The following is a 14536-nucleotide window of genomic DNA, read 5'->3' as shown; positions in this document are numbered from 1 at the left end:
AAAGCAGATTTAGAAGATGTACATTTTATAATCAGGCGTACATTCAAATAAACTGTTCTCTCGAAAACGACGAGCAGAAATGTCCAACTGCATAAGTGAGCCAAATACAATTTTCTTTTGTGCAGAAGATTGTGATACTTTTAATTTTTTTTTTTTTTTTTTTTTTATTAAAATATCTACACGCTGTCACATTTCACGCTCTAACTGTCATAACTTTGCCTTTTTTTTGCAATATCTGCTTCATCCTGTAAAGCCTTAACCCTGCTGACAGATCACGTTTTGGTGGGGAGGAAATAAAGATCGTTTATGCTTATCTCATGCAGGGTGTAATAAAATGATGATGATGATGATGATGATGATGATGATGATGACAGCGCGTCCTCTCTCTCTCCGCCCAAAGCAGCAGGAGCAGGTTGCGTCAAAACGCTCCTCCTCTCCCATTTGTCGCTGTGCGCTTCACATCCCATCACAGGAGCGCAGACAGGTAACCGCAATGTCGCATTTATATTCTCCCATATCACAACAGTGAGGGGTTCCTACTTATTATACAATAAGTACGTTTGATTAAAAAAGAAAGGTAGGCTGTCTGTTGATGGAGTTGTCCGGTTCGAGGCTGTTCAGCTGCAGCGAGATGTAAGAGCTGGTGCCCGCCGCCAGACTTCATGTGATTACTAGTATGTTGCGTGTGACTTACGTATAACGTTATTTTTCTCTGCAGAGAAGTAGTGTTTTTTTTCTGTGCTTCTGGCTGCACACGGGGTGTTTTTGGTTTGTCTTGCCAGAGGGTGCATGCAGGCTTTGACATACGCTGTCAAGCTGCACCGCTATAATCAATATGTCAATCAGTGTGACGCTGTAGGAAGCAGCTTTTAAACTCAAACTGATCAGCTTCAAGCATGTGCTTTCATAATAACGAAAAGAAGTGTGTGTTTATTTGTGTGTGTATGTGTGTTTGTGGATGTATGCGGGTGTGTGGCTGAAGGTTTGTTGGGATTTACACAAACAATCGTGCTTAGATCAGCTTGGTGGATTTCCACATGTGCTGCAGACCTGTCAGGTGTATTGTCATTTGTGAAGGTGTGAATGTAACCTTTAAGTAGTTAATATAGATCACTTTTAAATATCAACATTTAAGGTGCTGCCCTATTGGTTTATTGTCATTTCAAGAGGGTCTCAGCTGCTGTTTGACATAAATATGAATAAGGCATCAATGTTTTAACAGGCCCGGTCTGCTCAGGAGCCTGATGATGAACACCCACATGACACACTGTTCTCTCCTCTCCTCAGGATGGAGACCCTGTTAAATGAATGGTTGTGGCAGGAGGAGTACTGGCTTCCTCCTGGCATCACCTGGCAGGACATTGAGATGAAGGAGGACGAAGGCCACTTTCCTGTACCCAGAGATCTCATCTACACCTTGCCACTGGCCTTTGCCTTCATAGCCTTCAGATATGTCTTTGAGAGGTGAGACAAACTGCAACTCCATCACAGCTGGACCATGAAATCACAGGCGCAAGGTCTGCTATTTCATTGTTGCCATTAACTTTGACAACTACTGCTGTGCTTGACTTGCTGGTGCAGTAAGTTTTTAATAAAATCACATCAGACCTGGAAGTATGATGTTAGATTATATTGCAGCAGTCTTTCATCAGGTGAAAGCAAGTATGTAGAAATACTGTGTCTCATTTCCTTGTTGACCTTCACTGGTCACGCTGGCTGGTTTGCTGCCTGCTATGCTGCCTGCGTAGCTCAGGATAATGGCTTAATTAGTCTTCCTATTAGATGGAGCGTTTTGATCAGACATGCAGTGGCAGGCAAACACTTCAGTGGTAATTTCAGCTGCTGAATGTGAGAAAGCCCTTTCCTGTCAGATGGACTGGGTCCAACTTTATAAAGTTGTGAAGTGTTAGTGTTTTTTAGGAAAAGAAGGATAATGACAGTAATATAGCAATGATGGCAATGGGTTTCTATATAGCAGATGAAGGCCTATAGCAAACTACAGTTAGTAGGCTTAACTGAACTTTCTTATGTTGCTCTAATGTGCTACCGATGCTGTGCTGATTCTATATACTAATTGCCGGAAACACTAATAGCCTCTGCAGCCTCTTATAGAGAGATACCAACCACTGGGTGCTGACTGGAGAAAAACATGTGATGGGAAGGTTTAATGTATATTCCCAGTTGTGCTTATTATAAGAAATCTGGCAAATCATCTAGAGATTTCTTCGAGAGGTCAACACATTTCTGTGGTGACAGCAGGAGGGAATTGAATCTTATCTTCTGGGTGAGATAGTAACATGACAGGCATACCTGAAAAAAATGTGATTGGTTTTTGAATATCTGAGCAACAGGAGGTGGATTTTATTTATCTTATGAAGCACTTAAAAGCCTCTTAAAGTTATGTTTACAATACTGTTTCTATCTGATGTACTAAGCTGATGCTCATATCCAGAGTAGAGCTGAAACAGTAAGTTGATTTCTCAATTGAGAGAAAATTAATCAGCAACTATTTGATAACAGATTCGTCGCTGTTGTCATTTCCAAGTGACATACCAAGCATTCACTAGTTCCTGCTTTTTAATTATAAGAATTAGCCACTTTTGTTACTTTTATATGATAGTAAACTGAATATCGTACCTTTGGCTTTATGAAATTTTCTGACATGTCATAGACCAAACAATTAATTGATTAATTTAGCAAATAATTGTCAGATTAGTCAGCAATAAAAACAATTGTTTGTTTCCTAATCCAGATCTACTTAAAATGGGTAAGCAGGTAGAGGTTCATTGTCCTGCTCACGTATTGTTAAGACAAAATAACAGGACTTGAGTATGTGATCATTTGGTTACAGGACACTTTATGTTCAGGTGATACCACATTTCTGTACTATTAAACTGATAGAAGGTGCTGTCATGTAATACATAACACAGGATTAATTGCAACATTTGTCAAGTTGTTTAAATTATTCATTATATACACAACTGCTTGCTTTTCTTATACTTTACAGCAAGTGTTACAAAACAGAGGGCTGAGTGGCTTGGAAATTTACATAGATTATAAATCTGCAGTGAAAACAAATGAGTTCATGCTCTTTTCTCTGTTGCTCAAGGTTTAGAAGTTAAGAAAAACGTAAAAGAAAGGTAGCTTTACAAGCAACTTGCCTGGACACTTGACTAGTTCTGCTGGTTGATTGCTGGTCATAGTACAATAGTGGAGGATGACGAGCAGGATGTAAAGACATGAACTGATAGGAGGCCTGTTTTTGCATGCTTTCCCTTATCAGACACTATATTATCTGTACTTATGCTAAAAGTTTTGTGAGCTTGTTTGACAAGACTTGTTTAGAGTTGTTTTGCTAAAGACTTGTTTATATCATCATCAGGTATTCATTAGCAGAGTACTAACTTAAACATTAGATGTGTTATTGTATGTGGCAGAGGATGGGTCTGAATAGTAGCATGCACCTGTGTGTTTGTGGGTGTGTGTGTGTGTGTGTGTGTGTGTGTGTGTGTGTGTGTGTGTGTGTGTGTGTGTGTGTGTGTGTGTGTGTGTGTGTGTGTGTGTGTGTGTGTGTGTGTATTCTGTAGTATTACCGTTAATTGTTGTTGTGGACAGGCAACGTTGAGTTTGAAGGTGTTTCTTACATCTGTGCAGCTCAGCTGGAAGGTGAAAAGGTGTGTCTTAATTTGATCTTCCCAAGCCACAGCTGTTTCCTGTGTTGAGGTAGGGGGTTTGTGTGTGTGTGTGTGTGTGTGTGTGTGTGTGTGTGTGTGTGTGTGTGTGTGTGTGTGTGTGTGTGTGTGTGTGTGTGTGTGTGTGTGTGTGTGTGTGTGTGTGTGTATTCTGTAGTATTACCGTTAATTGTTGTTGTGGACAGGCAACGTTGAGTTTGAAGGTGTTTCTTACATCTGTGCAGCTCAGCTGGAAGGTGAAAAGGTGTGTCTTAATTTGATCTTCCCAAGCCACAGCTGTTTCCTGTGTTGCGGTAGGGGGTTTGTGTGTGTGTGTGTGTGTGTGTGTGTGTGTGTGTGTGTGTGTGTGTGTGTGTGTGTGTGTGTGTGTGTGTGTGTGTGTGTGTGTGTGTGTGTGTGTGTGTGTGTGTGTCTGTAACCAGAGACTGTTTGTGTCTTTGGGTAAAAGCTGTACTGACCTTCTCATTCTCTCTGATGTGTCTCCCCCTGCCTGTTTCAGGATGATTATCTCTGAGATAGAGTTACACACATGTGATTATGCATGTGCATACACACACACGCACAGACACACACATTTATCAAAGCATCTCTCCTGTGCTTATATTCACATTGTCCTCCTTCTTCTCTGTCACTCTGTCTGACTCCACCTCTCTGTAAAACACCCACATACAGATCAAGTGTCTCTTGATGCCATATCAGCTAAAGACAAAGGCTGTGTGGCCAAATGTCACAATAAGGCCATGTGAGCAGCTATACAGGCTGTTAGGAGCAGCATAATGAGCTATCTTGTTGCCACTGCTCTGTACTGTATTGTGGTAGGATCACATGGGACAGCTGTTGGATTCACACATGAATCCCTTTGGAGTATATGGTACTATCAAGATCAAACTTTGAAAATAAAAGTGTTTCTTCCTTTTCTCCCTCCTACTCGTTCTGTGTCCTTTCAGGATCATCGCCATCCCATTAAGCAGACATTTAGGGGTGAAGGACCGGGTTCGGATTCGAGCTGCTTCTGTCCCAAAACTTGAGACCTTCTACGAACAGAATAGTCGGCAGCCGTCACAAGTGTGTATTTCTGTTCTGTCTTCTCTTCTTTTTTTAAATCTCTGGATTCAGTTGTTTATTTTATTTATTTTTTGAAGATGAAGCCACAACCCTGACATCATTGTGCCCCCCCCCCGACTACTGAAACCAAATCTACACTCTTCCTAACAGTTCTATGTGTCAAACTTTCCACAGCAAGAAGTGTAATGTATAATTAGAGCAGAGAGGCAAAGCCTGATCGTAGTTCTCACCTCTTGAGCCTCACATCATGTGCTGAGTGTTTTTATAATATGCGGGAACATTGAGGGAAATTGCATGAATGCATGTGGACGTTTGCATAAATTAGATCATAATTGTTTGGCAGTTTTATTTAGATGAGTTGTCAGCTGTCTCAAAAAAAGGAATAATTGTATAAAAGTCCCAGAGAGATTGACCTAATTAATACAAGTCTAAAACTAGTTCGGACACAGGAAATGTTTCATGAAAGATGTGTTTGCTCTGCAGGGAAGATGTTACTGTGAGAAAAACGGTAAATTTTACTTCCTTAAAAAGTCTATTCTCAGTTATCATTATCACATTTCATTGCTGCTCTTAATGAACTTTCCTTGTTTAATGAAACTACTAATCAAAAATGCACTACAGTATAATTACTATATAATTGCAATTGTTCCTTTGTGCAGAGACAGTTTTCTTATTTTCCCTCGCCAGTGAGCAGGTGCAGACAAGTAACAGAGAAGTTTTGGTTCACATGGAAATTATCCGTCCCCCCTCTTGGTTTTCATTTGACAATGATGTTCTTGTGAAAACAAGCAGGATTTTAAAGCAGGACAAAACATGACTTGGCATATCGAACGAAAATGCACTAATCTATTAGTACTAATCTGTGTCGTCTGTCTGTGCATGTGTGCATGCTCATGTGCATGTATGCATACCAAAATGTTTGTCTCTGTGTCCTGACTTACCTGACCTTGTGGCCTGAGCAAGCAGTGGCAGCACCAGGCCAAATACCAGGTCACAGTCTTCCAAATGATTGATCTTCTAAGAATTGGTTGTCCTGAAATAAGTAAATAAATCCTAATATCTGAAAATCATTGTAATTTAGTCAATTACCTCCACCTAATTTTGGGACACAGTAATAATCCAACACAAACAAGTGATATAACAAACCAGTGTCACCACAAGACAGAATTTTGTTTTGCCCTAAGTCAGATTGACAGCACAAGAACCTATTTTAGAGAAACACAACTCTTTGTAAAGTATCAGGGTGGAGAAAGAGAGAGCAGGGGACATCAGACAAACTGTAGTCTTGTTACAAACTCATCGGTGCAGAACAATTGGTTGGATTAAAGCATATTAATCATTGCAGGAGTCCTCCATTTCGTCAGGTCGAATATAGAGCTTATACAATCTGAATTTTCCACTAATGAAGAAGCAACATGACTGTCAGGGAGATCAGTAAGGAGTTCAGGCGTGTAATATATCACATCTGAAATATTTTATCTGAGAGAGCAGCCAGCAGCAGGCTGTATGAAATTAAGTGATATTAACTTAATCATAAAAATAGTCTCAAGTGTGAAGTTAATTTGAACCCTGCATATGTGTAAATATGTTTATATTTGTGTGTATTCAGAATGAAGTGGTGAGTTTGGGGAAGAAGTGTGGACTCTCTCAGAAAAAGATCCAGACTTGGTTCAGGCACAGACGAAACCAGGACCGACCCAGCAACACCAAAAAGTTTTGCGAGGCCTCGTGAGTTCTTTTTTTCCTCCTCAAACACTGTTATGCACGTGAATTAAAGCTGCAGTTGGCTAGATGTTTTGGAAGAGTTCATATTTTCTAGTCAACGCAAACTGGAGCTGTAGCAGACCTGAGCTCCCCACTGTTCAATTTGACATGGTGTAGATTTTCACTGTTTGGCAAAATGCCCTCAACTGAACAGCGTGAAGCTTGAGCTTTGTGCAATGGAAACTTTGTGCTTTACTGTTACATGATGTCTCTGTTCATTTTTTAACTTATGCTGCTGCTTAGTTTGCCACCAATGTGCAACTTTTTAACAACTTTCAGCTCATTGTTTTGGGTTTCCCCCCCCCCACAACTGTCTTGGGTTACTCTTACCACTCTCATAGTAATGTTTTTGTCTGCAGTTTTTGTCTGTTACCTTTCCAGCCCCAAACAGCAGTCAAACACTGGTGGCTCGATGGTAAAGATAGCAAAGCCAAGTTAGTGGCTAAAGATTTACAGATATTTCCTTTAAGTGTTGTTGGATAGCAAAACAGATGCATTTGCTTAATGTGTGAATAAGAAGCTGTACACTAACAAATTTGTCATTTCAACTTTAAAGATGATAATATACTTTATTGTTGTTTTCATGACTTGTTTCATTGCCTCCAAGTGGTGAAAAAATTCTGTTATTGCAGGTGTAATGTCTCTTTTATTCACTTTAAACAGTGGTTCTTGTGTGTTCATATTTTTACTAAACTCTGGGCAACTGATTCAACAAATTCAACAAACAATGATTTATAAAGTCTCATTCTAATGTGCGATGCACTATTTCAAAGTACGTGATCTGTGGCACACAGATTGCTGTTTGAAGGTTGAGCCATCCATTGTTTAAAGATATTACAGGAATAACAGCAGGGAAAGCAGCATGAAACACTTCATGTTCATGTGAATATATAGTACCAGTCAAAAGTTTGGACACACTTTCTCATTGATGTGAATGGGAAAGTGTGTCCAAATGTTTGACTGGTACTGTACGTACTGTATATTCACATGAACATGAAGGGTTTCATGCTGCTTCTTATGCTGTACTGTGCTTGTAACTAACAAATTGTGGTTTATTTTTATCTGTACAGCTGGCGTTTTGTCTTCTACCTTGTCGCCTTCACAGCAGGGCTTGGCTCTTTAATTGATGTAAGTCTGTTAGTTGCTTTATTTTATTTCCCTAGTTAAACAGGACAAACACTTTATACTGTGTGTAAGCACTGGTTGTGAGTGTGATAGATTGTTGAATATTTAATAGTATAGTATAGTATTTATTTCATAGTCCTACATACAGTAATATCATGGTCACACATTGTATTCCTCTCTATTTGCTAAGACTATTTGCTAAGTTTTTCTTTTCATATTCCAGACATCATGGTTCTGGGATCACAGAGAGTGCTGGAGGGGTTATCCCAAACAGGTGAGGAGGAAACAGTAAGTTTTGTGATTAATTAAAAAAACACATAGTGAAATGGCAGCAGCTACGCCTATACTAAGTGAGTGTTGCCGTTGTAGCAATTTCTCAATCACAAGGTAGCCACACCCTAAAGCATACCCTGAAGACATAAACGTATTAGGAAAATGTTTATTTACGTAATAAATCAAGTGAGAAATTCCTTATAATCTGATTTATTTTTTCAACCAGTCGCCCCCTGTAGGTTAGTATTGAGAATGCAGGTTTATTGCACTTAAGCATTGGCTTTACTTTTCAGAGCTACCCATTTGGTTTATTATTATTAGTTGGATATCTATGGCTTTGGATTATTGGTTGAACAAAACAAAGAATAAGCAAATCACCTTGGTCTCTTTGAACTGGTGATGGGCATTTTTCACTATACCCTGACAATTTATAGGATAAATAATTCTATCATCATAAAAGTATTTTTATATGCACTCCTAATACAAAATAAATTCAACCTGGTCTTTGCTATCTATCACTCTAGGACAACACCCTTTATAAAGCAGTGAGTGAAAAGACAAAAAAAACAATAGCTGCGAGGGAGAAAACAAAACAAAGTCTTTAGTCCATGTAGAAGAATTTGTTCTCTGCAGACTTTGGCTTTACAACACAGAATAGTCAGTTACACTCCACCCACCTGCTAACTTTAATCTCCTTCACTTCCCTTACAGTGGAGTTTAGCTACATGCTTCGTGTTTCTTTGTTTTTTTCCTGTGTTTGGCAAGTTAAAAACTCTGCTGTGTTGATGACAATTAGGTATGCCTGCAGGTCGGCATTCCTCCACGGCATTCCTCCGGGGAAGCCATCCTTTCCTCGCGGGGTCTTGGCCTCGAATGGAAAACATTTGAAAAAATACAAAGCCCCATCTCTCCGTATCTGCAGTTTGACTGATTACAGCTCCTGCAGGCTATATTGCGGCTGAACTTTTGCCTTTTCTTGGGTCTTGGGGCCTCTGTGACAGAAAGGATGTGTTTTAAAGGGTGAAATTCCTGTCAACTTCCTTTCATTGTTTTTGCTGCAGACTTTGAATGCTGTGCATGTTTAGTACACCAACACTTTCTCAAGCTTCCTCTTTTGAGAGTAGGTTGACAGTTTTATTAATATGAACTAGATGTGAATGTACATACATTTTTACAGTGAGTGAACATCCAGAGTTTAAGAAACACAAACATGTCCTCAGACAGGGTGAAACTGTAAATGTTCAGCCGTGTGGAAGAGTGTGAGGACAAAAGGGCTCTTTTGGGGGTCCCATTACCTCCGAGCCCCTTCAAATCTTCAGATCTTTCTCAGCACACACATTCAGCAGAGGACAGTCAGTCTGCATTATTAGTACATTCTACTTGTTTAGCTCTGAAATCGTATGCAGCTGAGCAACATATGTTTTTGCAAGGCAAATATTTTATTACAGTAATTTACTGTTGAGACACCTGGCAGGAGTTTCGAAAAAATGTTACTTTGTTATCTAGTATTTTCAGCATATGTCTACAGTATGCTTTCCTGAGGCTACTAAGATAAGCAGGATGATGGAAATGCTTCTGTTGCAGCCAAATACCACTGACTGAATGTACAGTCAATTTTGACTGATTGTTTCTCTCCTCCCTTTTACCTTTTAGCCTGTGGCTGAGGTTCATCGCTGGTATTACATCTTGGAGATGGGTTTTTATTTGTCACTGCTTCTGTGTGTCTCAGTGGATGTCAAGCGAAAAGTGAGTATGAGCCCACACCCCAAACACACGTTTCAGCATCGAGGCTTTCAGATGGTTTCCTCTGCATTTCCTTAGTTTGTCACTGAGGTTTTAACTTAAAGCCAAATGGTCAAAACCCTGCTACTGTAATCCAAATGTTGTTTTTCTCTTGCACGATTAAGCTCAAAACGGATTATGCACTGGATTGTCTGCTGTTACATCATAACTTTGTGTACTTTGCATTCGCTCTCATTTTAAAACTGGATGTTGCAGAATTTAGAATATATGATAAGTGATAAGTGTAAGTGTAAATTTCTCTAAAATAGAAATTATTTCCATAAGTCCTATACCAATAGACCCAACAAATGTATATGTGGTCTGTACTAACCAGTTGAACTTTACTGTATTGTTAAACTCTATCTTTATTCATAAATTAGCACTGTAATTCACCTGTGCTCTGTGTTTCAAGCTTGACCCTGCAGCTTTTTGGCTCTATTACGTTGAAAAAAAAAAAAAAAGCTAAGAAGGTTTAATGCAGCTGGCAACTGATTCACTGATTTGTTCCAAACTCCTGATTAATTATATTTGAAAGCTTCAAACGTAACAACAAATTATTCCAGACAACATGTACATTTTCATTAAAATCCTTTGACAAAACTAATTTACAGGACCACAGATGGAGAGCTGCTGAAGTTTGGGTTAAGCTACTATACGTCTTTCTCATACTGTGTGGTCTATGTTTGTTTTTGTGTTTGTGTGTGTGTGTGTGTGTGTGTGTGTGTGTGTGTGTGTGTGTGTGTGTGTGTGTGTGTGTGTGTGTGTGTGTGTGTGTGTGTGTGTTTGTGCCTTCCAGGATTTCAAGGAACAAGTAATTCATCACATTGCCACCATCTTCCTCATTGGTTTCTCCTACTGTTCCAACTATGTGAGAGTTGGCACACTTGTGATGCTGTTACATGACTCGTCTGACATCCTCCTTGAGGTAAAACACCACACCAGAATTTAAATATGCCTCAATAGATTCTTCAACAATGTTTAGCAATATTTAAATGATTTACCCCAGCCGACTATGTTCTACCTTACACTTCCTCTTTCCGTCTCTATAAATAAGTTTCAAGAGGAAAAATACAGGAGGGTAGAAAATTTTCACCAGTCATTTTAGGTTTGGGAACAGGGAAGGAGGAAATACAAAAAATAAAACAAATACAGTATTTAACATGTATTCAAAGATGAATGAAATGACATGCAATGCTTTGAAATACCAAAAACATTGCACTTGCCATTCTATATTCTGTTTCTTCTTCAACTGTCCTGATAATCATATTGCACAAAGGTCATAGGCCTGACCTGAATACAGGCATGCATAGTGCCTATGCATAAGTGCATAAGTATTCCCATTCTTACTAACTCTTAACTCTTTATAACCCTGGACCCAGGAAGCTGTACATAAAACAGCATTATGGTCCATAATAAACATAAAACTTAACCATTACAGCTGTAAAATTCAAACCTGCAAGTCCTACAGTGAGACAACAGGTCCATTGTCCTTTTTATAGGCTGATTGTCTTTGGTGTCATGTTTCACTGATAAAGGCTGAAAATCAAGCTTGTCTCTGTCATCTCAGAGCAAAGGAAAAATGTTGAGCCATTCTTGTGACCTCGGGCATGGCTGGGTGTCGGCTGGCATGCATTCTTATTCAGTAACTCATTACAGTAAAACACGTTTTTCTGTGAAGAGCACTTATTATATTTAATAGTTATTGATTATTAATCACATTTGGTCTTTGAAAGTCTATTCTGTACCCAGTTTTCTAAATTAATGAATCTCTGTAACTTTTGGCATTTATGATATAGTCACATACAAATAATGGACATCTCAAATTTGAAGAAAGAGTTGTAACGTTTTTTTGTTAAGACTGCTACTCTGATTTTTATGGAGCCCACCGAGAATGAGAGAGAGTTTTTACTGCTCGATAGGCATGGTCATGTTATTAGTGAAAGCAAACTTCTTAGATCAAGAGGTCTCTCCAGAAGAAAGCAGTACAGTAATCTGGAAGATGCTGTCGGCTTCACTTGTCACCAGTTACTATACTGGACACCTTCACAGATACAGATTAATGTATTCTGAATATAGAGTATAGAGTTTGAGTTAGAAAAGAGGATCTCAGAGCTGGATCTCAGAGTGTTCTCACTGATGAAAAGAAGGCGTGTCCAGAAGTCAAAAGGCTTGAGTTTATCATAAAAGTTGATATGCCAGATGACATTTGGGCCCTTTGAGAAGTAATTCCTCCTCTTTCTATTCAAAATAAAATTCGATGAACTGATCCATACTGGGGTGTTGCTTGCGGAGCAGCTGAGCGGAAATAGACATATGGCTCAAAAGGAATGGAAGAAAACTATTGCAAGAAAATGCAAAATACATTGTGAGGGAACACAAAATAAAGAACAATCTCGCCATGACCCTTGGGGGCCTCCATAGATTTCTGCGGGCATGTTTGAAGTATATTTTATATTTAAAATAAAATGGCCGTAGTGGATACATTATTCCATTGAAAATTTGAACATTTAGGTATTTGAGTTGATTCCAGAAATGTTCTATGTTACTATGAACAAAAATGGATTAAATACAGTCATGATACCTCATCTGTTAAGGAAATTATCCAGCACCTAAAAGGCTATCATTTTGATTCCTGTAAAATACACTTAATTCTCACAAAGCAACCGTTATCAAAACACAACATTTTTTACTCACTGTGAGCTGCTTGTCATATGTAGATATTATCATGTGTAATGCTTGAAAATAGTTAATTATAGATATATGTTTGAGGAGTGTTAGGTCACTAATGATCATAAACGATAACTAAGAAGGACTTTTTGTTTCTTTTTCTTTCAAAAGTCTGCTAAGATGCTTCACTATGCCGAGTGGACGAGGACATGTGACTCGCTGTTTGTCGTCTTTGCTCTGGTCTTTCTTGTCACAAGGCTGGTGGTGTTTCCTGGCAGGTAAGACACTGATGGAAATGTGGTACTTAATCTGTGGGGTGTTTTTACAGATTCACACCCTGTTTTCTACACGACAAATTTAGGAGTCACCAGTTTTTTGGGTCCGGGTCACCAGTTTTTTGGGTCCGGTCAATTGATTTGGACATCCTAGCATTGATCCAGCCAAAAGTCCAGTCAGAGTTCACTGTTTTTTTTGTATTGGTATTTCCTCAAAATGACCAAAGTCTTTCACGAGTCAAGAGCATTTAATTTAATCCTGACCCCGGTTGAAAGCCATATTGCTGTGTTTGTTTTCCAGAGTGGTCCATACGACCCTGGTGGTGTCTCTAGAGTTCTTCCAGCCCTTTTTCGGTTATTACTTCTTCAATGCTCTGCTGTTAGTTCTGCAAGCGCTGCACATCTTCTGGGCATACCTCATCCTGCGAATGGTCTACAAGTTCATGTTCATGGGCAAGGTAAGAGGGCTGTTAAACTAGCAAATGAAGGGGAGCAGGGAATCAAACATTTTCATTTAATGTTTTTTTGTTCGGTCTCTAGGTGGAGCGTGATGAGCGCAGTGATGAGGAGAGTGAGGTAGATGAGGCAGAGGAGGAGTCTGAGGAAGACAGGGACGAGTGCAGCTGGGAGCAAAGAAAGGGTGCAATCAACTCCAAACTGGCATCGTTGGCCAACAACTGTGTCCTAAACAACTTGAAAAACCAGAGGAATATAAACAGCAGACTACCCAAAGCCAGATAGTGGAAAAACTGTCCTCCACATCTACCAAGCCTCACTGGAAAAATTATTTCCCCTTCTGACTATCGGAGATTAACTAATTTTTGTCATATGATATATACATACAGTATGGCTTGTGTACATCCAACATGGTCCATTGATGATTTCAGATCAGGGTATGTTTGCATCCTGCTTTTCTTAAAATAAAATAAAAAAGAGGGCAAAGAAGCAGAAATGATTGTAACCTAGTGTGAGATTAGGAAGCAAGGCCATCACTACTGTCACCCACTCTACTATGTTTTGTAAACAAATTTGGCAAAACATTACATAAAATCATGTTTGTTTGTTTTTGTTTATTTGATTTTGTATTTATGCTGGTTCTTTTTATTGTATTATAATAGGTTTTTTGTAAATACATAAGGATACAAGTAGCCGGACTGTGCTTTAACACATGTATGCTTTCTTTGGAGAACAAGAAAAACTGAATGTTTTTTATACAAAATCACATAACATGTACTATATGATATGATATGTGTTAAACAAAGCAAACTTAAACTAGAATTAAATAATAATTCACTCCCCCAGCTTTGTATCCACATACATTGGATGGTTGACTGTACATAGACTGTTAATAACATTGATTGTAGGAAATCTGTTGATATACCACTTTATGGACTATTTTTATTGACCATTTAGTCAACAGACAATTTTTATGTTGTTCTTATCTGTGAGAGAATACAAATGGCTACTGCAGAAACCCCTTGGGGATGATAGAAGTCATATTTTTCCATGGTAGAGGTTGGTTTTGTCAGTTAAGCTCATTTTTTAGAAGAGGTATGGTGCCCCCTGGTGCACATGGAAGAACCCTCCCCATGTCTGATAAAATGATGCCTTTGCAGAATTTGTGTTACTCCTTACTCTTACTAAATATGGACTTAAACCATATGTTTGTGTGTTTGTTTGTTTTTTACTTTGAATATCATTTTGACAGGCAGCATTATTTCTCCACGAGGTTTTTGGTGAGTGTTTGCTCTACTGGACTTTAGTTTTGTGCCTTGGCTGCTGTTTTTACACTACTCTGTGACAAGGTCTTGATATCAAGCTCTGTGTGCTAGTAGGATTACTTTTACTTAACAAATACATGGGCCAGGCCTTACTGTGAATGGATTTAATGTT

At 38.9% G+C, this 14536-nt stretch overlaps 1 protein-coding gene across 1 annotated transcript; it reads left to right on the top strand.

Annotated features, from left to right (window-relative positions):
- Positions 1-1285: 1285 nt before the first annotated feature.
- cers4a (ceramide synthase 4a) lies at positions 1286-13384 on the top strand. The gene is made up of 10 exons (XM_062424290.1): positions 1286-1464; positions 4640-4757; positions 6367-6485; positions 7592-7649; positions 7870-7920; positions 9573-9665; positions 10498-10626; positions 12540-12646; positions 12945-13101; positions 13184-13384. The coding sequence occupies exons 1-10, from the start codon at positions 1289-1291 to the stop codon at positions 13382-13384; spliced, it is 1209 nt and encodes a 402-aa protein (XP_062280274.1). The 5' UTR covers positions 1286-1288.
- The last annotated feature ends 1152 nt before the right edge of the window (positions 13385-14536 follow it).

Source organism: Scomber scombrus, chromosome 8, assembly GCF_963691925.1.
Source record: "Scomber scombrus chromosome 8, fScoSco1.1, whole genome shotgun sequence".
Classification (NCBI taxonomy): domain Eukaryota; kingdom Metazoa; phylum Chordata; class Actinopteri; order Scombriformes; family Scombridae; genus Scomber; species Scomber scombrus.
This window is presented reverse-complemented; position numbering and strand designations above follow the sequence as displayed.

What these genes read in the sequence shown, in the direction of transcription:
- cers4a (XM_062424290.1), top strand. Translation starts at nt 1,289, where the DNA reads ATGGAGACCCTGTTAAATGAATGGTTGTGGCAGGAGGAGTACTGGCTT. An exon ending in AAAAAGTTTTGCGAGGCCTC is followed by an intron (nt 6,486 to 7,591) that starts GTGAGTTCTTTT and finishes TTATCTGTACAG; the next exon opens with CTGGCGTTTTGTCTTCTACC. An exon ending in CGTCTGACATCCTCCTTGAG is followed by an intron (nt 10,627 to 12,539) that starts GTAAAACACCAC and finishes TTCTTTCAAAAG; the next exon opens with TCTGCTAAGATGCTTCACTA.